Below are 25,673 nucleotides of genomic sequence, written 5' to 3'. Positions count from 1 at the left end.
GAAACACCATGTTCTGGCTCATTTTCTATTTCGATCTGAGCCAAAGGCAAACCATAACCAATGACCCATAAGCAGACCGAATAGTATTTGTGGCAGGCATCGCTCAGGGAAAGGAGGAAACCTAGTTCTAAACAGTAAGAGGGAAATATCCTTAGGTGTTTCACAAAAGGCTGCAAAACTGGACATGGTGAAAAGCCGCCTTTATTCCTGCTTAATGACACTACTCTCCGCACATGTTCAGGGAGAAGACATTTCTACAGGAGGTATTTTAGTAATGGCAAAGATTATGAAGCTGATGACCTGCTTAAGAATCCGTGGTCTGACTCTTGCTTGCTGTGTGATCTGGGACAAGATATCTAACCTCTCGTGACCTCTCAGTGTCCAGATCTCTAAATGAAGACAACAGTATTCTGTACCACCCTGATTGGTCATTGCACAGATGTTCCCGAAATGCCAGTATGCACAGCTGCATAGGCACCGGTAACGCGGAGAAGCACCTACAACACATACTAAGGTCTCAACGAAGAGTGGGTGCCGTTCCTCTTCACCCATCGCTTCTTCCAAGCAGATACCCCTCAGGCTCTAAGAATCTACCAGCTTCCAAAGGCAAGAACAGAGCCTCTTCAGACCCTTGTCCTTTCTAGCTTTTTTGGATACACTTTGCCCTCTCCTCACTTAACCACCATCACGGGGTCTCTCCCCTAGTCAGGAATGTCACGGTAACTCAGAGCACCGCGGGTCACGCCCCTCCAGGGCCCAGTGTGCCTTCTCATCCTCTAAGCTGGTCTCTGGCAGCAGCTCGGTAGACAAACAGGCTGGCGACCGCGGCCAAGTACCCACTCAACACTCAGGAAAGGGAAAGAGAGCTGGAGGGACATGGAACAGGTCAGGGCTAGGCAGGGCTGGCGGGGGGCTGTGGAGGGGTTGCACAGGGCTATGGGGGAGCTGTGCAGGGCTGCAGAGGGCTGGAGATTGCAGGGCACTGCAGGGGGCTGGGGGCACAGGGCTGCGGGGAGCTATGCAAGGCTGGCAGGGGGCTGGGGGACTAGCGGGCAGCAGGGGGCTAGAGGGCAGCGGGGGAGGCTACCCACCACCTGTGTGAAGCTAACTGCAGGGTGACTCTCTGAACCCCTAGCGCTGTGAGAGAAAAACAAAGATTCAGGCAGAGAAGCTTATATGGGTTAAAAAAAAAAAAAAAAAAAAATCAAATGCAAGACCTTCCTAAAAACAAGGGGGCTATGAATTAAGCCAGAAGTAGAACTCAGAGTTCTGACACTGGAGGCGGCAGTGGAGTCGCCTGCCTGATAAAATTCTGAAAGATTCATTCCAGAGCCACAGGACTCGCTATCTCATCTGTCTGTCTCAGACACACTCGCAGGCGCGCACACACTCCTTTGCAAATATTTCCTTTAACAACAAAGGAGGAAACACGGAGAGGGTAATATCCCCACATTCTCACGTTGCCAGGTGATTTCCAGCACATACTGTACGAACTTCAATATACTGAAATTGCCGTGTAGCGGTCGTGTAAGTGGACAGCGTTTAGCACACAGATTACTGGACACCTTCACCCTGGGAAGTAGGTCTTCTGCTTTGTTGACCAACATTGGAGGAGTGGCTTCCTCTGGAAGGCTGTGTCCCTGCCAGAACTCGGGGTGCACTGCTTCGTGGACAAGCCTTGTAGGCTGATGCTCTGAGGACAGTGACCACCCCCAGCAGCCACACAGACATCCTGAGGAAAGCCGGACAGGTAGAGGATAGAGCACTGGGCTTCTGTCCCTGTCAAGGAAGGGAGTGTGTGTTTGTGGTCCACCTGAATGCAGGAGATTTCAAATACAACCCCGAGGGAGCATTCCCAACAAGGGAGGCTCTGCACAGCTTGTCTCTCTGACCTGGGCCTGGGTCCTGCAGATGACAGGCAGCCCTTGGGCACCAGGCACGGAGTGTCTTAAAATGGAAATTTTTGCTTCAATAAACTGGGTCTCTGAACAAAGACGGAGGCATCTGACCAGTATTTACTTTGCCACTCCCCCTCCTGCTACTGCCCCGTCTTTGTTCTTCCGTCCCTCCAAAACTCAGCTGAGGCTCCAGGAGGAGAGCCAGTGGACAGCCCCCGGGGGGCTGGGAGCTGGGAGCTGGGGGTGGGGGTGAGGGAGGCCCGGATTCCAGGCTGCAAATGCCAGCAGGCTCAGAGGCTGACTCCCGAGTCACTGATGAAGATGAAAAGGCTGTGAAGTGCTTTCACCTAGAAGAGCAGGGAAGGCAGGGTTCACTAGGCCCGCACCCGAACAGGGACCCTCCCTTCCTCCACCCTGGCTTAGCAATGGCTCACTCCTCCCCACCCCCTCTGGTAAAGAAATAGAGTCTCAAGACCAAAATCAGCAAATAGAACAAAGAGAAAACATCCTTCGTGTCACTGCCTTTGAGCCGTCCCTGGCAGTTTAGTTGGCATAATTTCCTTCCAGGCTTTTCTTGGAGGAGCTAGGTTTGCCAGTGCACCATCTTGGACAGAACCTGACAAGGATACATGCCACTAACCCTCATAATTCTGTCTTATTTCCTGGGCTCTAACTTCCTGGTTCCACCATTTACTGTATCAGATTTTAAGCAAGTGACTTAACTCCTCTGTACTTTATCATTGGCAAAATGAAGATCATAATTGCACCTGTCCTATAGGGCTGTTGTAAGAAGTGGAACCAGATAATACATGTTGGTTGCTTATGACAGTGTCCAACACCGTATCATTTCGCCATGTAGCATTCATTATTGCTTTACTGGCTGAAAATCTCCACCCAATAAAATATTATTTAATTCAGTTCCTACTGCTGAAGTTGTTCCCAACATTTTCCCATTATAAACAGTGCACCGAAAATTAAACATCTTTATGTATATACATACATATACATATAACATGTAACATTTTATTCTTTTGGCTAGTTTCAGAAATAAAATCAACAGATCTCAGAGTATGAACATTTTTATGTCTTGATCCAGATTATCCAACTATTCACAAACTGTAAAGATTTATAATGCTATCACAAATGTATGAGGATGGTAATTTAATTACATATTTGCAAGTAACATGCACTATCATGAAAGAATTGGAGGCAGTAATTTATGAGCTCATAATCCTAAGAAGCAAGCTTGATAAATTATGTACTAATTTGAAATTTATTTTTTGTTTTTGCCAAGCACAGGAGTGCCTCTAAGATTTCAACTTTGGGAATATTTCCTATACCCCCCGTATGGGGTTTGTGCTGGCCCTGGGAAGCCCCAGGACGTTTTTCTTTGGTGTAAAGAAGGAGGCAGTCATCACAGCAGTGAGTCTTACTTCTGAATAGTGCTGCCCGTGTACAGAGCATTTCTGCATTCTCTTCTTTGGTCCTCACTACGATCCTGCTTTCATTTAAACTCTGAGAACTTTAAAGCTCAAAAGAATTTTAAGGTAGGCTCGGGCTACTCCAAGGAAAATAAAGCTGGAAGAACTCAGGTCTTCCATACCCAAGGGCAATGCTGCTTCCACAGCAGCAGGATGGAGGGGAGCCGTGGCAGAGAGGAGGTGCTGACGCAGAGGACGAATCAGGAACAATGTGCACTGATGGGTCAGGGCACAGAGCCGGCTCCAGGGTCAGCTTGCCCTGGAGATGAACCTTGTCCCCCCTACTCACAGTCCAAGTGACCCTCTGCAAGTTACCCATTCCCGGTCTCTGGGCCCCAGAGACACTCATTCCAGGGGCAGGACGTTAGAGGAATAACAGTTCTCCAAGGGTTTTTATAATGAGATGATACTTTGCAGATAGCTGGGTGTGACCCTAATACCTCACCTCCGCTGGCTTCTAAATGCTGAGCTTAACAGTTCAGCATAACTCACGGATTAGCGTCTCATTTTAGAGGCCACAGCCTGCCAAACTGAGTGGTTATAAAGTAATGGATCTGCCTGGGCTTCCTTGCAGTAGTTGGCATTTTCTGTTCCGTCTAGTTAGCTTTGCAACAGCAAATGGGGATAGTCCCTGGGGATTTCTGACAGATGGACAGATGCACAGCAAATGAATGCCTGTATATTATGGAGCCTGATACCTTGCAAGGGGGAGAGAAGTTATGAACTATAGCAAAATGAAAATTGTGTCTCTCTAGCTCAGCAGGAGAAAAAGTCACTTGATTCTTTAGGTTGGTTCCCCTCTACTTTATCATCTAGACTAAAGACAGGGTGAAATTCTTTTCACCCTTTGCTTTGGAGACATCTACTGCAAAACAGAAGCTGTAACTCCCAACGTCAGTTCCTAGCGCTGGTGGAGAAATAAAATCACCTTGCAGTAACGACCGCCACCTTGTGGTCACACATGAAACTACCGCTAGGGAAAAAACCCCACCAGTGCTTAAGGCCCGCTGAACACTGAGGAAATTCCGTGGGCCACAAATAATTTGTTATATTGTATAATTTATACTTTTCTAGAAAATTCTGCACTGTTTATGCAATTTTCATTGGGCTCTAAATCTGTTCCAGGTTTATTCTTGTTCTACTCTGCCATAACACAATCTGTGTTGAGACCTCAGTCTGTTTCATGGAAGCACGGGGATTTCCTTTCGCAATATGGAGTTGCGTGAGACACTTCCTTATTTATTTGTTAGATATCTTGAAACAACAGCCACTGCACGACCAGACTAAATTTACTAATGGCCTGTCAACTGTCTGATTCAAAGGCCAGTAAAAATCACCTAACTTAATGTCATAGAAAACTATCCACTCTTTGGCTCAGACCCTGGACAGATGATTTGAGGGTAACCGCGTCCGATTCATGGTATGAGCTGGAGGTTCAAGCTGGAAAATGTCGGCAGACAACTGGTAATCAACGAATGGTACCATCCTTCCTGACAAGAGTGTTTTCAAGCCTGAGCTCTCACCCTATTCTCTTCTGAGGTAACAGTTGGATATGAGAGAGATGAAGACAGGGAAGGGCTTTTTGTAGGCAAAGCACAGAGCACAGGAAATCAAATTTCGAGGATTCTCTAGGAAGTAGGAGGAGGAGCACAAGGAAAGCTCCAGAGGAGCCCTGGACCTCAGAGATGGGCAGCTCAGAATCAGACAAGGCAGCAGAGGCCGACTCTGTGGGCTCCAGGGCCTTTGAAATGAACCACACACCAGGAGGTGAGGAGGGTATGGCTCCCTGGAGTCCAGAGTACAGGGGAAGAAGGAAGCAGTACAGGGGCAGCTGGGACCTGGGTAGCTGTTGGCTGATGCCCCAGCTCCTTCTAATATGCTCGGACGGCACGGGAGTGGGTGCCTCCAGTACACCCTCACCTCTCCCGGCACCCAGCCTTCCCCAGCCCACCCGTTCTCCAGGCCATATGTGGTCCTTAACAGCACAGAGTTGAACACAGGTGACGCTCAAATATCTGTGAACGCTCAGCCTCGCTCAGAGGAATGCCAAGGAGAACGCTGAAGAAACCGTTTGTTTCAAACTGTCCCGTCATCAACATAATAGACTGCCCCGCAGGATGGGATGGTGGAGGCAAGAGGCCTCCCACAGCTGGGAGAGAAGAGTCTGGGCTTTGCAGGCAGACCACCTGGGGCCCAAACCTCTGTCTCTTAGAAGTTAAACATCTTTAGGCCACAGTCTTCTTTTCCAGAAAATGAGAGCGGTGCTAACCTTACTTCACAGGGCCACTCAAAGGATTTAATGAGACAATGCTCACAGACACTTAGAACAGTGCCTGGTATATAGGTGACAAAAGGTGAGCCATCTTTCACTGCTATGGGGAAGGAGGCTGATGGGACTCAGTCCCAATTTTCAATGTACCCACCACTGGCCAAGTGATACCACTTACAGTTCTGTGTCTTGGACAAATAATAGAGCAGTATGTAAAGACAAAAATACAACGGGACTCAATGCAACATTGATTGGAAGAGAAGACTAGGTACAACCTATAGGAAACAAGTTAAATAAATTGTGTCAGGGTCTTTTTAAACATTTAAACATTTAAATTTAAAAATTTAAAAATGCGGCAGCTATATAAGTCAAATATGACACAATCTCCAAGATCTATTGTTACATTAAAAGACAAAGTATGCTACCATTTGTGTTTAAATTTAAAAAAAAAAAAAGAAATGCATATATGTGTTGTGGGTATATGCTTTCATGTGTAAAAAGCTCTTTGAAAGGCAACACGGGCAATTAGTAAAAATTGTCTTTCAGAGAAAGGATATGGGTATTTGGAGGGTGCTCCTATTACCCACTGCAGAAAGTTAGCTTTTTCTTTTCTTTTCTTTTTGTTTTTTTTTTTTTTTTGCTATTTGTAGTTTTAATTGCATTTTTTTAAAAATATTTTATTTATTTATTTGAGAGAGAGACAGTGAGAGAGAACATGAGCGAGGAGAAGGTCAGAGAGAGAAGCAGACTCCCCGTGGAGCTGGGAGACCGATGCGGGACTCGATCCCGGGACTCCGGGATCATGACCTGAGCCGAAGGCAGTCGTCCAACCAACTGAGCCACCCAGGCGTCCCTTTAATTGCATTTTAAAAAGAAAGTTAGCTTTTTTAATAGTTAAAAAATACAATCTGATATGTCATTTTTCTGCTTAAATCTCTTCCTTTTGCTCTTAGGTTTAAACTCTAAGGTCCTTAACGGAGCTTACGAGGCCCTTCCCAGCCGGGCCCAGGTCACCTCTCCAGCTGTTCTCTCCATGTTCCCGCCAAAGGCCCCACACTTGAAGTGCGCTAAGCAGTGTTCACACCTCTCGCTCTCACTAACCAGTACACCTGTGCAGGTACCGTTCCCTAGACGGCGTGTTCACCTCCACTCTCTCTGTCTCATCATTCTAATCTGCCCTTCTGGTCCAAGCTCAGCTGTCGCCTTCCCTAGAAAGGCCCTGGAGGATCCCTGGTACAGCAGGGATGTCCCTATTCTGCCCCCACCACACTTTCCACGGCCCAGACGGTAGCAGAGACAAGGAGTGCGTCCCAGGTTCTCTTTCCCAAAATGCCTTTTGACTGGAAGAAGGTTCTGAAATATCTGCGGCAGACCTCTGGGGACCTTCTCGGGAGCCATCTTTCCTCTTTGTTGAGGGCAGAAGCCAACTTCTAAGCCCGATGCTAAAGAAAGAACAGAATGCCCTGCCCCAGGAGATGAGTCAAGGGTGGTGGGAGCCAGTCAGGATAAACCTACTTATCTTGCCTGGATACTTGCGCTTCCCACATCCTTTGCAGCTCAGGGTAAGTGGGTGACTCAAGTCTAGAAAGATTTCTTCTCTCTTTGATCAAAGGAGAGAGGCCCACAAGGCCCCTGGGCTTCTGTCCTTGTGCTTCCTCCTTAGGATGCCATCACACAAGGTGTGATGTTGCGGACTGTGGCAAATTACTTGAGACCCCATGGGGAAGAGATGCCCCATGTCACTGAACTACTAACCTAATCCTAACATTGTCACTGCCAGACTTCAAGGAAAAAGGGTTGTACTAATGAGCTAAACTCAACCTTTCCTTTTAGCACATAAAGGACTCAGTGGGGTATTCTGTAAACTGTAGCCAAAGGATTCCTCATTGCGCACCGTGATCAAGTAGACAGACTTGAATCCCAGGATCAGTTCCCAGAAATCAAACAAAAGGTCCATGATGGAGGCAAGGGGCAATATGTTGAGCCATGACAAATTAAGTTTCTCTCTCTGAACCTACCCTAATCTGAACTTTTGTGCCAAGGTCATAACTAGCTCAGCATTTAGAGGTAGAGCCATGGTCAATGTCACCAGGATAAGCAGCACATGACATTTACTCTTTTCTTAGCTTTCCATAACTTTCACTCTGCTACACAAGACTTGGGTTCAAAGACCTTTTCAACCTTCAAGATGATCTTTCTCTAGGATACCATGACAGTAAGCAGTTAGTTCATGGATTTCAACTTTCTCCCAGGGGCCATCAGAAGTTACTGGTACCTCCATTCAGCCCTACAATGAGAGTTCATCCCTCAAAAGTCTGATGCACTTCTTTATGAAATCTTTAACATCTTATTGTCTCATCGCTTTAAGAAAGGAGGCTACTAAGGTGGTGAACGTGAGTCCTACTTACAGCGGTTTGAAAGCAGCAGAACAGCTGTGTGAGGAAGGGGTGATTGCGAGCCAAGGACAGGATCCTTTTTTCCGTCATTGTGCATTCCACGTCGTCATCCTGCAAGATCACATCCTTCTTCAGCACCTTCACGGCATAGAGGTCTCCTGTTTCTTTTATTCTTGCAAGCATCACCTATGGCAAAGCAGGAAAAGGGAGCACAGGTGTGAGAAGTCCTGAGATCCTTAGGATGTGGGAACACATGGGGCAGAACGGGCCCAGCAGCTGGCAAGTCTGAGCACGAATACGTACACGCATACTCAAACAACATACGTGTAGCATGCTAACGTTAACCCAGATGTCTCAGAAGCCAAGACTCACCTTCCCGAAACTCCCCTTCCCCAACACGCGGATGAACTCAAAGTTGTCGATACCAAGTCGGCTGGAAGAATTAACCCCGATTCCATTTCCTTCTTTGGTGTTTTCCCTGCCCTGTCGTCTTAGAGTTGACCTGGAAACGAGCTTCTGCAAAGGAGAGTAGGAAAACAGGGAGTCAGAGGTCGCAGCATGGGCTCGAAGCATTTATGGGTGGAGAAGACCTTATCTGCTGCCTTAACTCTCAACACAGCAGATGGGGAAATGTCCATTCAGCTTGATATGGGATCAAGTTCTGCCATTCAACACTACCTTAGTTCCAGCTCCTGGTCTGTGCTTACTGTATTTGGGAAAGAATCGTTTTAAAATATATCTGAGCCATCAAGAGTTTCAGTTTGAACTCAGACAGCAGTGTATAAAACAAACGCCTTAGTCTGGTCCCTCCAGTGGCTTGGTGGTTTTCGCCAGGATGGTCAGATTCAAGAGCGCCACCTGGTGTCCATGTCATTCAAAGAGCGGTTTTCATGTTTGCTCAAAGGATCTATACTAGGATGTGAATGAATGAAGCAATGTTCATTACACAGTATTTAAAATTATATAAGAGAAATAAAAATTAATATAAAAACTAGAATAGTGAACAAATGTATGAAGGATGAAATAAAAGACCTCTAATCAGTCCCCCCCAAAAGTAAAAAATAAAAGCAATTACACATACACACGTAACTATCTCTACACTTGATTAATTTTTAAAAATATAATAAAATTAGCAAAAAAAAATAATAATAAAATTGCATCTTCTGTTTTCTTATAATAACTTTCTGGAAATGCAATCTTTGGAACCAAAAATGTCAATCTTCAAGACTCTTGATACACAGTCAACTGGCCCTCTGGAAAGGCTGATGATCAGCACAACCAGAGCTCCTTCCAGTCCCACCAGACTGAACCGGAAATAGAGGTGGCCTCCCCCATGGATAACCCCGTCTCACTGGTCCAAGTCCAGCCACAGCGAGGGAGCTCCCTAAGGCAAGATGACTTGCAGAGGTCCACCTTGGGACATACAAAACAAGCTACCTTGTCTTTGGATCTAGACAACAAATCTAAAGTCTAACGCTTTGCCCTAGTTGGCTGAGAAATCCCAGCTTATCTGGAACAACTTCTAAATAAAGTTTTCAACAAACAACAACTGTGCAATTGCTCGAAGCTATAAGGCTTTGACTTACTCAACCCAATAAAACCGTGATTACGGATATAAAATGGATCATCTTTAAAAATCCCATTGTTTTAGTAGTTTCTCCCCCCAGATCTCCGATCATAAATATTTCAAAGATAAAAAAACTTTACTAGCCTGAGTCTCACTTCCTCCACTTAAATACTTCCTCTGCTTGGGCTAGAACACTCTAAGCCAGTATTTCTCAAAAAAAATTTTTAACCCATTCTTCTCTTTGGATAGACTTAAGAATTCTGTCTCATGTTGTGCTGTCCAATGACAGGTAATTTGGGCTTTTCCACTTTTAAATATAACATTAAGGATCCTTGGTTCAAGTGACAAATGACAAGTGGCATTCCCCATTCTACAACTTGTGCCACACGGCCTATCTTATTCCCATGACATTTTAGGAGCACTGGTGCAGGCTGAAATCCTTACTCTGTGCCATTTGGGAACAACCATCCCACCCATTAGAAATCCCCCTCCTGGTGTTGGCAACCTGCCTGTCTGTCCGTGGTGTAGACATTACATTTTGCTGATGCTTCCCTGAAATAAAGGAATACAATTTCAGTTCAAGTCCCTAATCAACCAGTAATAAGGAAAATGGGGTGGTGAGTACAGACATTTTCTGAATAACCAAGAACTTGACAGTGATTGTGCTTCCCCTCCTAAGAACTCAAAGATATTTAACAGGGAAGTCTATAATTTTCCTAAACCAAATATGAAGCTACAGCATTCACACACCACCACAGGGGAAACGGCTCTTTCCCAGCACTCCGGAGTCCTCAGACAGGAAGGCAGCAAGAGGACACAGGCCTGGGAAGTGGTCGAAGCTCTAAGAGTCAACAGCGAGTGGAGGTCACTCGGGGAGGCTGTGAGACAAAACATGCCCAAAGCAACGGACAACTCCACCCACTCCCTGGAGCCGAGAGGAAGGAACTCCTGTTTGTTGCTGAACTTGAGAGATAAATGCACAATCCACAAACAAAAGCTGCAGAACGGGTGAGACTCCAGAACTGGGGAGAATCTCAGAGATCGAGCTCAACCCCTTTGGAGAGAAGGAAGCTGAGGCCTGTAGCTGCCGTTCAACTCTCCTGCCTGGGCCCCGGCAAAGAGGGTAACCCAAGGCCCTGGACTCAGAGCTTCACCACACCACACTGACAGGAAGCTAATTTAAAAAAAAATTAAAAAAAAAATCCTCCTTCTACTTCCTGCTATATCTGCATGCTTGTGATTTCTTGTCACATCATTGTATAAAGAACCTTTTTTTGTGGGACAAAATGCTCTTTAAAAATACAATAAATCTGTTTATTGTGTTTGCTGAGATCAGGAACTTGGATCATGCCGCATGCGTTCATTCGGACTCACCACATCTGAACAACTTCTAAATTACAATACATCGAAGAAAGCCAAGTCTCACCGAGGTTGGAGAAATATTTCCGGGCTGGAGGCCCATCCCGGCCAGGGTCTTGGCGAGCTCCACCGCATTGACCCCGCAGTTCGGGGCCACGTTCGCCTGACATCGGATGTGGACATTCATCTTACAGACTGGAGGGGGGCGGGAAAGAGAAGGGAATCCAGGTTCAGCAAGAAGCCAAGTCAACATATGCTGCAAAAAAGAACTTTAATAACCCGAAAGATTAAGCCGGGGGAATGATCCAGGCAGAACAATGCCATCCTCTCGTTAAACTGAACTTGCGCTCAAAACAAACCCTGACGTTGCTCCCCTGCTGGTTTACGCAGCGGCAGCAAGCCTGGCATGCTGATGATAACACACTTCAGATGCACTTTTTTGACATTTGCCTCGATCCTGTGTAAGAGTCATTGCCGATTTAACAGCAAGACTCAATACAGAAATCAAAAACATTCATCACCGTGACATTTCAGTCAATTAACTAACAAGGAATCATGCCAACTGACTTTATGCTTTTCCTTGGATCACTCAATAAAAGGTGGCAATCTCCACGCCACACCACGCAGAGATGGCTGTTCAAACAGGAGGGGAATAGTGTTTTGAGAGAAAAGCCTCCAAGCGAAGCTCACTTTCTGAGTGCTCTTGTGGTCGGGGAGCCCTGGCAGCCCAGGGCACAACATCCTGTGAGCCTCTGGTTCTCAGGGCTTGCAGCCCGTGGGTCTATCTCATGGGGGAGCAAAGCGAGTTTTTTTTAAAGGTCAAAATAAACAGCAGTTGGAAAAGGAGGGAGGCACAGGTACATTCCTGGTGCATAGGAAACAGACTTGGGCTGATGAAGGGATCTGAGGTTTCATCAGCAGGAAGCTCGGACGCAGTTTCCTCACATGGCCCCAGCGAATGGGAGGCAAAAGCGAAAGAGCAGGCAACAAATTCCCTGTTGACACTGGGGTGTCCACCCAGCTCTGGAAGCAAGCCCGGATGCGGGTTTGGGGGGTCTAGATGTGATTTAGGGTGCCTTCTTTAAGAGAAAGAATATGCAGTCCGGTGGAGAGCTGTGGAAGGGACCCTTGCAAGGGAGAGCCCCTGAGGCTCAAGCCTCAGTAGCTCTTCTCGGGAAATCCCCCGCTCTCAGGAAGGCGGCTGCGGTGCCCTTTCTAAGGTACCAGTGACAGTAAAAGAGAAGAGTACAGGAGATGGCTCACTGTCTGTGTGCTACCCACCCACCCCCACCCCCAGGCCACGAGGCCCAAGAACAAGGTGGAGGAGCCCCACGCATGGCTCTGCATGTCAGCAACGACCAGACAAGAGCAGGAAGTGACTTTTGCCATGAAACCCACGCCCAGAGGAGACCATCCAGCTTAAGATCAGTCAGGGCCTGAACCAAAGCCATGCATGAGCTAGTCGCTGGTCGGGTTGAAAAAGAATTACTTCATGTATCTAGGGAAAAAAATGAATTATGAAATGATGTTCTCAAGAGATGAAAAGCTTTTGCAAGGGGCCAGTGCCCTTCTGTTGGCAGAAGCAGGCTCGGTAAGTGCAGACAGCCGACGGACACTGTCCAGCTGCACTGACATCAACTCGGCCTCCTCCAGTGACTGAGGATTTATCTAAAGCTTCAGGCCGAAATCCGCCTGTATTCCTGCAGGGGGCTGCACCCCATGACGGCTGGACTGTTACAGCAACGCCCAAGAGAAAATGACTCAGCAGCTCCCCAACTCCTAGCAGGACGGGAATCACCCCTCGCTCTCAGAATCTTGGCGAAGACCAAAGCTCCGCTGGGCAGAGTTAGTGGCGTGCAAGTCTGCGGCCCAAGCCGAAACATCCTTCACCCCACCTACCTCTCCGATCTCTATCAGTCTCTTCGAGGAGACCCAGGGCAGCTCTCACTGGGCTTTGACTCAAGTCCTGCTCCTTTCTGGGGAGGTCACTAGACCTACTCTCCTGCCAGTTCTCACTCATAACTGAAGTCTCTATTTTGGTCACCTCACCTTCTACCACCTTCCGTTTTGGACCAAGATCCGTTTTTCCCTCTTTCAAATACCCATGCCGAGACACAGCAACTAGCAGGCCCTCAGCACGAAGCAGCTGAGAGCGGCTAGACAGAACACTGAATTTAACAACTGACTGGAGCTACAGCTGGGAAATCTTTGGACCAGAGGTGACTCCCCGTACATGGCTGACGGAGAACATATCAGCCTAGAACTACGAAGACCTAATTCACGAAGCGTCTAAAACCATCGGTGCCGGCTCAGAAGCCGGGCCGGCAGAATTCCGAGAGCTCGCGGCGTGGTGTTCCCATGAAGCGGGCACCCAGCACCCCAACATCTCACTTTTACACTGCAGTCCTTGTCGCATGATCCCCCAGAGCAGCGAGCCGCAGTGATCGCAGAAGGTGGGCACTTTGTAGTTGTGGATGCTGAACTTGTGCGGGATGTTGATTCCGAACCTCTGTTCAGCAATCTACAAAAAAAGAAGCAGAGGGATGAGAGCTAGGAGGCCGTGCCCACATCTTTGACAGAAACTGTAACAGGAGCCCCCCAAACGCAATGTGTTACCATGACACCTGAGCTGAGGGAGATGACTGCATTGTGCCCTGGCTTTCCTCACCGGGCCGGGCACATTTTCTCATCAACAAGATTCAAAAGAAAGGGCGTAGTGGTGGGCATTAGATCGTCCACCATGTGGGGAGATAAGGAGGAAGGAAAACCTTTTTTTTTTTTTTTTTTAAATCACCTTTTGTATTCAGGCTGGATTTCTCTCCCTGCCAACTCCCTCGTGCCCATGTCTAGTTTCTAAACCCTTCTAACTGCGGGAGCAAACAGGTCTCTTACTGACCTTACACGCGCTGTGACCATAGGCTTTTCCAGATAGTGAGGTGGGTGGAGGCCTAGGGGAGGCGGCGGCACCCAGCGAGTACGGAACCACAGAAGGAATTCGCCCCAAAGCGACATCGTAGCAGCTTTCTTGGCCCTCCCCAGCTGGGCCTGCCAATTGCCTTTTACAAACTGAGGGCACAAGTCCTGCTTGCATTTCACAAACTCTTTCCAGCAAATAATGAGACAAGGCATACACGCTACAGTTACGTCACCATTTGAAACGACAACGGGACAAGGAGTAGGGCAATTAGGACTCCTCTTGGAACTTGGCTGGTCTCTTTCTCATCAAAGCTGTGCCTCGTACCTCTCCAAGGGACCTTTAGCAACCCTGTAGGTGTCCCGTAAGCAATCCCTGAGCTCCAAGTCAGATTCCAATGCGTCCGTAAACCCACTGCTCCCTGTCAACAATGCTCCAGCTGCTTTCTGTCTCCACAGTTTAGAACGTGCCCTCCCCAGCTGAATGCAAGGTGAGCGACGAGAATGAGATTCAAGCACTTATACACGGAAGTGCATCCTCCTGGAGATTTTGGAAGACACCGGAGGAGGCGAAGAGTCGCCTTACCGAGGAAGCACAATTTCCAGTTAACAAACATTTGTCACATCTATCCTATCGTGTGGAAGCCTCACCAAAAAAGCGCATGAAGGACATACGGATCCCATTCTTAAGACTGAGGCTGACAGAGAAGCTAGCTAGCGGAGGCTAGATTTGCATACGAGTCCCGGTGGTCTGAGGCCGAACTCAGGAATCTTTTCAGTCCTCTAAACCCCTCTCCGAATCAGAAACACTAATTGTGCAAGCTTGTAACCAGCTGATCACTCATGGGATCCACCCATGGACAGGTCATGCTACACAAGCCCAGAAGTAAAAAAAAGCATAATATAAAAAGGAGAGAAAATTCTATTCTGATGCCACCATTCACTTCAAGGAGTGCAGAAGGGAAGCGGAAAGGGGACAGAGCAAGGAGAGAGAGCGGGCTCGTGCCGCCCCTTAGTCAGCAAAGTTCTATCTTCTTACCTTTGAATCCATTTTGTTCATATTGTTCTGGCAAGTGCAGGCTGTAACAATTAGATGGTGGCAGCGTTTATGGACGACACAGGTGCACACTAGGGAATGAAATGCATGATTACACACTCCTCGGAAGCTCACGATCTGCCAGTTCTAGTAGAGTCAACAAGGACCACACCATGTCAAGGTGACTCGATTTACTGTCAGGCCCACCCAATGGCATCCAGCGTACCCGTCCTTCCCGCGGTCATTACCGTCCCCCTAACTCACGCCTTTGCTCACACCCAAACTATTTGCACTCAAGTCTTGAGCCTACTTCATCTTCCCTGGCTTTCCTCCTGCCCACACCCACCGCCATAGGAATCCTCTCATGGTATAATTCTGGTCCCCGTGCCTCACCATCTAAACCTTCAACGGCATCTCATTGCCAATAAGTAGAGTTCAGATTTCCCAGCCAGGTTTCGGGCCCTCCAGAAGCTACCCCTAAGCTTACCTGTTACCTTTCTTTGTTCTAATAAAAACTAGACTGGTTGCTCTTCCTAGAGAGCAAGACTTCACCCTCCTCTGCCCTCCCTGCATTCTCTAAGCAGGTTAAGAGACAACATTGTGTCATTGCTCACCCCTAGCAACAACGGGGTTGGAAAAGACAAAAATTTAGCTTCAAGATTTAAGGGGACTGCTCACAAAATGGCACTCCCTTTCAGTATTCTCACGTCATCTCAGAGACAAAACTTTAAACAATTCAACATTATTAGGTATCTCGGCTTTAGAAATAAAAACGTCCCCTCTGTGCTAAAATGTAGCCAAAATTTAAAACACAACCAAATACTTGCATTGGGAGTGTCCCCTGATCAGCAGAGTAATCTATTACAATATTAATGAAATGTATCCTGTCTCCTCTAAATATAACCAGTTTTTAACATAGGAACAACATTAAACACAGTTTTTGAAACGTTTTCTTACCTTGACATTGATAACCTTGTTTCCCAAATACTCCCCTGTTCAAGACAATAGAGAAAAGCGATCATCAGTCTACTTCAGCAACCACGCCCCTATGATCATAGTACTTTAGGAAAAACAAATGTATGCCATCCTCTGCTCCTTCCTGAGAAACCTAATTTCAGAGAACCAGCAAAGAGGAGGTGATTTCTGAGCCCTTGTTACCACAAGACCTAGAGGTTGTCCTGTGATGATCCGAATCCTCTAGTGACGCACACAGGTGGGTGTTGGTGGTCCTCATTCTGCCCACCTCCCCCTGTGGCAAAGCCCAGGTCCTCAGCTGGTCATGTGACTGAGTATCAGCTGCAAGGCTGCTCAGCTCCAACGCCTTCTCTGGCATTCTCACTCGCATAGACATAAAGATGGGCAGGCCGTGAAGTAAACAGGTGAGCCCACCGCAGCTGCCTGGCCTGAGGTACCCTCACTCTTCCCTGTGCCCCCATAACCCCTGGAGTCCGGGGGTGGGGACAGAAATGCTGCCACAGGATGCCCGTCAGGCCCATGACTATCATGCTGGCCTCTCTCCAGTATATTCTCTGGGCGATGATGATATCATCCCTCATTATCATTTAACACAGATCACATTTTATTAAACCTGGAGGATGTGCCAGGCACTGAGCCAACCCGCTGATGGGCAGTATCTCACTTAATCCTCACAAAAGTCCTGCGAGGTAGCACGCATCATGGGAAGGCTCAGAGCCCAGACTCTGAAACCAGATGGCCTGGGCATGACGGGGGCACATCGCTAATTCCCTCGAGCCATGGTTTCTTCATCTCCAGAGGGCAACAATGACCGCAGCTCCTACTTCACAGGGTCATCATGAAGGTAGAGAGAGGTGATCATGTAAAACGCTTAGAATAGTGCCTAGAACTTTATGTCCTACATAAAAGTTTATGAGATAAGCAAAATAAAATTATCTTTATTTTACAATAGACACTGATGGACTATATAATTTATTTAGGTTTACACAGCTAGTTGGTAATGAGATTGAATGTCAGAGTCCATACTCTTAACCGTATATATGTAGCACATACAGTAATACTCTGTATGTGAGAGAGAGAGAGAGAGAACATGCAAGCAAAGGCTGGTTGAGAGGGAGTTAATGTTTCCTTGGTGGAAAAAATTTAGTGGTTATCAAACAAGTTTCCATTGAGAACGTTAGCTGAGGTCACAGTTTGTCACCACAAATGCCCACAGGGGCAGGCAGGTCACATAAAGGAGGGAAGCAGAACAGTCTTGACATGAAATGAAGACTAGCAGACCTTTCAGGTCAGGAAAACCACGAGGAGAGTGGTGGACAGCAACTAACTAGCCAGTGCGGAAGACCACAGGAGTGGAAAATGAGCTCAAAGATGCCAGAGTTTTTCATTTTGTTCAATAGACAATGCACCAGGAACTTGTTTCTGAAGACTACAGTTGTGATGACACATCTGTTGGCAACATACCAACAGTCAGTTGTGGGTCCTTGGTTTAGACAAGGCTCTATTCTTTTTTTTTTTTTTTAATTATTTTTATTAACATATAATGTATCATTTGCCCCAGGCGTGCAGATCTGTGAATCATCAGGCTTACACATTTCACAGCACTCACTATAGCCATACCTTTCCCAAAGTCCTTAACCCAGCCACGCTAGCCCTACCCCCCCACCACCCCCCAGGAACTCTCAGTTTGTTTGTGATTAAGAGTGTCTTATGGTTTGTCTCCCTCCTGATCCCATCTTGTGACAAGGCTCTATTCTTAATTTAAAACACCAAAAACACTAACCCTGGATCCTGACTGCTAAAAGATAGCAGGCACTTTTAAACCAAAGTAATCAAACATATAAACACACAAAAACAAAAAAGAAAAATGCAAACTCACTGATCAGTACTTGAAAAAATTACTCTGAGCCAAGTGCTTCTGACTTAAACAAAATGACTACGGTTTGCAACACAACCAGGATTTCCCTTTATGCTATGGATACTAAACTGTCTTTTTTTTCTACAGAGATGGGTATGTACGTGTACATGTTTGGAGGTGGGCGAGGGGGCATTTCCTTCTTCTCTTTCCAAACACATGTGTTTAATGCTGGCTCTAAACAAAGGTAACTATTAACTTCAATTTCTTTTACATTATAGATTTGCCACTGAAATTTCAGCTTCGGTGACGCATATAGGAAGCTATTGCCCCAATTCACCTAGAATTTCTGGGCTGTAAATTATCTCAGTTCCTAAATGCCAAGGATTATAGTACGCAATCACTGGAAGTCATTACCTTTGGCCACATACCATTAGGCTGAAGATTACTGTGTGCTTACTTTACTTACAACCAACTAAGTTCTATGACTTACCATGTGAGCCCTACTTTTTTAAAGCAATATGGTTGTCGTTTCTCTTACTCAGTGGCCAATTATCCAATTTATTGATTATCCATATATTGACAGGTTAGCCTTCCTAGTTCATGCTCTTTAGCCAGTTTATGACTCATTAGCATTCTCCCCAATTAACTGGAAAAAGAAATAGCATCTAAATCTTGGATCCATAAAATGTTTAGATTTTTTTTCACTGGGAATTCAAATTACTGGGCCAACATATTGGAATAAAAGGCAAAAATCAGATTCTGAAACAACTCTTGAGAATCACACTTCCTTCTGAAACCACACACAACATAGAGAGAAGCTCGGAGGAAGAGAGAAGCCACGGAACCTCTTACCAGATAAACTCCCTGCAGTGAGAGCAGTAGGTGGGCTGTCTCAGGTATGTGGCCATGAACTTGTGTCCATTGATCTGGTGGACTCGCCTTCGCATAGCCCTTTGGCGCTTCCTGGTGAAATGTTTGAAGATTCGGTCTCTCTGCAGAGTGGCTATACAACAAAAGAAAGGAAAAAAGAACGTGCGATGAAACTAGCTGTATCTAATGTAAGAGAAAGTCTAACAGCTCAAATACTCTCTAAATTGTTTCTTCTTTCTTCCAGATGCAAAACACCCCAGAACATCACCATGCTTGCCAGTGACCTTAGGGCTCTTCGTGTCTAAGGGCTAGACCTAAGTGAACTCTGAGATCCCCACTGCCTGATCATAGCTGGCTCTCCAGCACAGACCATGGATCCTCCAGGGTTCTAATGTTCCACTATGGGACATCAGCCTGGCTTTCTAGCTCCTGTCCCACAGTGTGGGACGCTGGCTAGGACTACTAGAAGTGAAGCAGATTTCTCATTATTTGCCTTTCGTTCTGCCACCCTCACAAACAGAAGGAGGGAAAGGCTGCAGCACAGTAACCACACTGCCCAAAAGCATCAGTCCAAACACCGTCTCTGGAATGCGTAGAAATTAACCGGGACATAATGCAAAGTTCCTTTTCCACATTCACAATTTTTAAAAATCGTGACTCTTAGTCTGAAGAATCAAAACTGGGCACTATCTGAAGACAGCAAATTATGTCTTGCAGATAAATTACACTAGAACTTTCCCAAGGTGTACAGTGACTTATGATTAATACAATAAAGATTACTCCTTCAACAATGATTTGCAATTAATCACTTCAATGCAAAGAAAATTTAAGAAATAATGCAAGATTAATCTGCTAAGAAATTTTAAAAACCTGGAAGAAATTGAAGATATCCATGAAAACACAAATGACCAAAATTAAAGAGCTACATACAGCAAAGAGACAATTGTTTTAGAAATAAATTAGTAAGATTTTCTTAGGACTGCCTCAAAAATCATTCATGCCCAGATGGTTTCATGGGTGAATTATTTTTAGCCTCTAAAAACAAGATGATATTAATGTTTAAACCTGCTGCAGAATAGAAGAGAAAAGAAAGTGCCCCATTTTTTAAAAGGGAACTATGCGATACAATCCTAGGACTAAAAGACACAACAGATTTATCCAAAGATATATCAGAAAAAAGAAACCAGAGGTTTGTGATCATTTTTCATGTCATGGACTCCTTAGTCTAGTGAAATTTATGGATCCCTTCTTAGAGTAAATCTTTTAATCTTATATATATATGTGTGTGTGTATATATGTATGTGTGTGTGTATATATATATATATATGATTACAAAGGAAATCAAGTATCAAAATATTAAATTTAAAGTGAGAAATACATATCTATTTTTAAGAAATTACTTAGTGTTGTACCTGATCACTCTAATAATTTTGAAGACATGATTAGCAGCAGTTACATTTAATAGTAGTGAAGTAGGAGTTGCATTTTAAAATATCCATTAAAAAATTTTTAAAAATCTGCAAAATCTATAATACAGTATGAAAACACCCAGGATTTCTATGGTGACAACAAACATAATTACTGCTAATACTGCCGTGGGTTAGTTAACAATGGAAGAAAATGCTACGTCTGTGTTACAGCTTAGTGAAAATATTTTCTTTCACCAAATTTCTGGACCACCTAACTTCTAATTATGGACTTCAGGACAAGTACCCCTCTGCTTCCATATCCAGCTCACTCATGAATACTGATGCAGGGATTTTCCTTATTGAAGTTCGTATACTTACAGAGCGAATAGGAAAGCAATATTAGAAAACATCAGTGGTTTTCAGGTTAATGGGGTCTTTGCTCTCCCATTCTTTTACAATTCATCCCCAACACAAATAATCCTTCCCACTTAATAAGTGTCTACTCTTGCCCACTACATTGGCTTCTCGGCTTCTTGAATGTGGCGTTATGGGTGGGGAACATCTTAATACGTAATAAAAACTAACTGCAAAGCAAAATTGAAAATCTTGTAAAAGTTGAAGAATTTCATGCAGTCTATGGAAAGTGATGTTTGTGAATGGCAAGAGTCAAACCTGAAGGCAATGGTAGATAAGACTCTGGTAGAGTTAGATCTGTTCATAGGTGAACAGAAGAAGTTTGATATAGAAAACAACATGATACTCATTTTAAAAGAGAATCACTTGAATAGTAACATACTGGGAGAGGCCCTTGAGAAACTGAGGAAGTCTCAAACTCTTGCCAAATATAGCCTATTTAAAACTGCACTATATTAGTAAAAAATAAAATGTATAGTATTCTGCCATAGAATTTTATCTGAAAAGTTACTGTGTTCTAAAAATTAGTGCCTATGATAAATCAAATGCATTCAGTAAAGTTTTTAATAATTTTAGCTTTGTCAAACTCCTTCTCCCACTTTTGAATAGTAACAAAATTTAGTCTTCATTTTGAATAGTTTATTTTATGTGAACTTTTCTCAGTAGTAATGACACTCAGATAACCAGGAAATTCTATACTGCTCAGCATTACCTTTTTTTTGTTTTTTGGTTTTTTTTTAAAGCTGGGGCAGGGAGGGGCAAAATGAGAGGGAGAGAAAATCCTAAGCAGGCTCCACACCCAGAATGGAACCAGATGCAGGGCTCAATCTCATAACCCTGAGATCAGGACCTAAGCCAAAATCCAGTGAGATGCTTACCCGACTGAGCCGCCCAGGTAACCTGATACTATTCAACATTATCTTAAAAGAAAAACCCACTCTGAGCAAGGGGCAATCTTCCCAGGAGCACAACAACTAGTATATTATTAGAAAACCTATTATGTTTTATTCTACTAACAGGTAAAAGAAAGTAAACATGATCACTTCAATATATGTTTAAAAGGCATTAGATAAAGTTTAACTTGTAATCTAATAAAAAACTTTTTGGAAAGAATAGAAGATTGTCTCCTTAACATGACTAAAACATTATGCTCACAGGTCAAAAAATAAATGGTAAATAAATTTTTAAAAATCCCATAAGAGTTAAAAACAAGTAAGACCAATTATCAATTGCTTACTATTATTCTGAAGGTACTTGCCAAAGCTGTTAGAGATGAAAAGAAAATAAAAGATAAAGCTATGGAGTGGAGGGAGAAGGAGGCAATGATGCCATGATTTGGAGATGTTTAATACATGACTAGAAAACTCAGGAGAAGTTAGCCCAATCTACTAAAAACAGAGTTCAGTAAGATGGACAATGATAAATCATTAAAAGTTAACAGATCTTTAATAAATCAAAAGAACCATTTAGAATATATAACAAAAACATAACCCCATTCATAAAGCTACAAAACCCAAACTAGGAATAATTTATCAGAGGAAGTTTAAGACTTATATGAAGAAAACTATAAACCCCAACTGAAGAAGATGAAAAGATAGTAAAAGCGAACTTCCTAAATAGAAAGACTTAATACTATTAAGCTGTCAATTCTTTTTAAACTAAATTCAACAAAATCCCAATAAACATCCCCAAAGGAAGTCTTTAAATTTGACAAATTTTTAAAAGTTAATTTGGCATATTGGGCACCTGGGTGTCTCAGTGGTTTAAGCCTCTGCTTTTGGCTCAGGTCATGATCTCAGGGTCCTGGGATCGAGGCCCACATAGGGCTCTCTGCTCAGCAGGGAGCCTGCTTCCCCTTTCTGTGTCTGTCTCCCTACTTGTGACCTCTCTGTCAAATAAATAAATAAAATCTTAAAAAAAAAAAAAGTTAATTTGGCATATAATTAAAAATAAATACTTAAAAACTGTCCAAAAATTCTACTGAAGGAAAGAAGACTTGTTCTACATGATAAAACATTAAGTTACAATGACTAAAACAGCATGCTACCAACTCAAGAAGAATCCAAAACTAGAAATCAATTTTGCTTAGAACATACCTCAAATCAGTGGTACATGATAGATTATTAATAAATAGTGCTTAGACAACTAGCTAGCCTTTTAAAAAATACTTTCACCTCATTCCTGACACCAAAATAATCTCAGGTAAATGTTAAGGAGGAAGTTATGGAAAAATAGGGAAAAATTATCCTAGGATGGGATAAAAGTAACAACATTCTAAAGCCATGAGAGACTAGATTTGTAATTTAAGAACTTTCAAGTTCTATTTGGTAAAGGACACAAAATGGAAAGCTAAACAAAACAAACTGGGAGAAAAAGGACTTGCAACACATGACAAAGGGTTACCATTTATAATATGTAAAAATTAATAATAAAAAGGGATGAACAGTCTAGTAAAAATGGGACAGAAGCGGCAAAGAGGCCATTTATAAAACTATAAATGCAGACAGACAATAAACACACCAGATGTCTGATCTATCCTAGACGGGCACGTCAGAAGCAGGAGGTCAAAGACATTTTACTTAAACTGGCAAATATTTATAAGGATTGCTCATGTGCCTCTGCTTACAAGGGAATGGGGCACCTCTACTCTCTGCTGGTAGGAGTGTAACTGGGCTCCAGTCCTGGCTCTTCTGGCTGTGTTCACCACACAAGCCTCAGTGTTCCCATCCATAAACCGGGTAATGCTGTCCTCATACTGCTTTTCCAGGGACCTTCCAAGGAGGTAATGCAATCAAAGTGTTCAGCATGGAGTTAGGCCCAGGGTAGCATGCAACACATGTAGGAATATTGTTTATGGAGACAGGTATCTGTCAAACACCTGTCAAAGCTGTAAATGTACATTTCCTTTCATTCAGCAATTCAATGTCTATGTTTTTTCTATAAAAACATGAGAAAGAATGTATGCCATAGAGATATCAATTACTATTTTCTATTTAACAGTAAAAACTAGGGTTTACATAAGAAATTTCAAAGAATGAAATGTAGAAATAAAGAAAATGAATTTGGTTAAGACACTGATGCTTTCAGAGGCTCTGGCATAGTTAAAATAGTCCCTGCTTCACTGTGTGTGTGTGTCTGTGTCTGTGTGTGTGTGTAAAACTTTTGGCAATCAGCCTAATTCTTTTCATTCTCAGGTTTCCCATCTGTCTCAAGAAAATAACTATATTCCTGTCCTCAGCCCTATGGGGATCATGTCATAATCAATATGGCCAAGTTTCTTAAAATTCTGGATAAGGATCACACATGAACAGAAGCCTTTTAGGAATAACAACAAGACCAGATTTTAATTCTCCTTTGCTGGGCAGATGATAAAATTTGGTCTAGTGACCACGCTGTATCTAACATATGCTCTCACCAGCCTGAGAACCAGCTCAATCCTCACCAAGGCAAAACATGCATTGAATTTCTAAACACTTATCACACCTAGATGCAAATTAAATTCTTCCCAGGGGTCTAATTATCAAGAATTTTCTTCTTTAATCCCTTAATACCATGAAGAGTGGTTAAAAGGTCAGTTCACTTGTATTTTCAGTATTTCTTGAATTGAATCCCTTTCCCCCAGCTTCCCTGACAGCTATTGCCATAGTAATAACAGGGCCTCTGAATTTTCAGGTGATTCCTTCTAGCCTGAAGGACTAGGAAGAAACGCTTATAGCCACCCACCATGTTGGTCATCCCTTAAAGCCTTGGCTCCTGCTTTCCACCCCTCCTGGAATGCCCTGTCCTCTTTCCCCCTGCCCCCTGCCCCCCACACAACTAGTTACCTTAGATTTATCCCATCGGCCTCAGAGCCTCAACGGTGTCCCCAAATCCTGAATCAAGGTGAAAGGCCCTTCCCCTTCTTCCCAGCCTCAATCTTTTCCTTTATCCCACAGCAGGTGTCCCAGATGTCTCAGAAGCACCTCCCATGTGCTCATTTTAATAAAGCTTCACTCCTCCCTCTTCTGTCTTCTTTTGCCTGGGTGCCTCTTTGTTTCAAAGCACAAAACACACTCATGCACCCCTGGGAATTCGAAAGATGTTTGGTTAAGAAAATGGGGGTGGCGGTGGGGGTGCCTGGGTGGCTCAGTCCTTAAGCTTCTGCCCTGGGCTCCAGTCATGACCCCAGGGTTCTGGGATCGAGCCCCAGATAGGGTTCCCTGCTCGGCTGGAAGCCTGCTTCTCCCTCTCCCACTCCCCCCTTGTGTTCCTTCTTTCACTGTGTATCTCTCTGTCAAATAAATAAAATCTGAAAAAGAAAACAGGGATGGACGGGGGCTGCCCATGGCTTCAAAGGACTTTCACTGTCACCTTCTCTTGATAGATGCCCTGGACGGGAAGAAGGAGTTCTCAGAAGGCACTCTGCCCAGGCACAGACTGGACCCCCACTTTACCATCAGAGGGCACAGGGGGGGCTTCCTAGCTGTTTGTACCGCCCCCTGTTGCCTTAGGACTGAGTCAGAAGAACAAAAATAAAATAAGCTATTTAATCCTTTTGTGCCTTAAACCAACCCAGGCTTGGAGAAATTTTCCAGATCACACGAGGTTCTTCTGAACACGTTAGGCAACCTGAACGTGCTCTGCAGCCAAAACTTGCATCACAACTTTTGTTTTGCTCCTAAGGTGCTCATGCCTCTAAGTAAATAGGAAGCTGGCTCCGTGCCCACCAGGGAAATTCACATTCCAGGCTCAGAAGTGGGCAGGCCTGGAGCCCTGATCTGTTTCACCCGGAGTCAGTTTTGACAAGCCGTCCCATCCATGGGGTGGGGAATAATTAGGTCAAATACAACAAAGATAACTATTCTGAAATAAAATTTCATGTCATAAAATCTGACTGTCATCCCACGCACTCTTTAGAACTTCAGAAGGCACAAGTGACTAGAAGCCACCAAACAACTCCAGGGTTAGTTTTCATGGCAAAAAGTCTTGCTGGACGGAAACGTGTTGCTAACCTGAGGCCTCATGGGGGAGGGGCATCTCTCTGAAGTCTGAGTAAAGCTGCCTTATCTCAAAAAGAGTAAAGGTTTCATCCTTTTTAGCCTTTTGCTCTATCTACCTGAAGCTAAAATTTTCTATTCCAGGGGCAGAATTCTGTTATTTGAAAGTACTTCTGGAAGCAGAGATCACGTCTCCTAATTTTCAAATGACTGTAAGCAAATTCAATCAGAAACTGAAAGTCTATGGCATGC

At 44.4% G+C, this 25,673-nt stretch overlaps 1 protein-coding gene across 1 annotated transcript in view; it reads right to left on the bottom strand.

Annotated features, from left to right (window-relative positions):
- PRKCH (protein kinase C eta) overlaps positions 1-25,673 on the bottom strand; it is a 225,288-nt gene that overhangs the window by 86,826 nt on the left and 112,789 nt on the right. Inside the window, exons 3-9 of the mRNA XM_059182259.1 lie at positions 18,605-18,755; positions 15,877-15,911; positions 14,923-15,011; positions 13,362-13,491; positions 11,038-11,165; positions 8,417-8,560; positions 8,057-8,230 (exon numbers count right to left, since the gene is read on the bottom strand). Of these exons, the coding sequence (XP_059038242.1) occupies positions 8,057-8,230; positions 8,417-8,560; positions 11,038-11,165; positions 13,362-13,491; positions 14,923-15,011; positions 15,877-15,911; positions 18,605-18,755 (851 nt within the window). The remainder of the gene's footprint in view (positions 1-8,056; positions 8,231-8,416; positions 8,561-11,037; positions 11,166-13,361; positions 13,492-14,922; positions 15,012-15,876; positions 15,912-18,604; positions 18,756-25,673) is intronic.

Source organism: Mustela lutreola, chromosome 7 (assembly GCF_030435805.1).
Source record: "Mustela lutreola isolate mMusLut2 chromosome 7, mMusLut2.pri, whole genome shotgun sequence".
Classification (NCBI taxonomy): domain Eukaryota; kingdom Metazoa; phylum Chordata; class Mammalia; order Carnivora; family Mustelidae; genus Mustela; species Mustela lutreola.
This window is presented reverse-complemented; position numbering and strand designations above follow the sequence as displayed.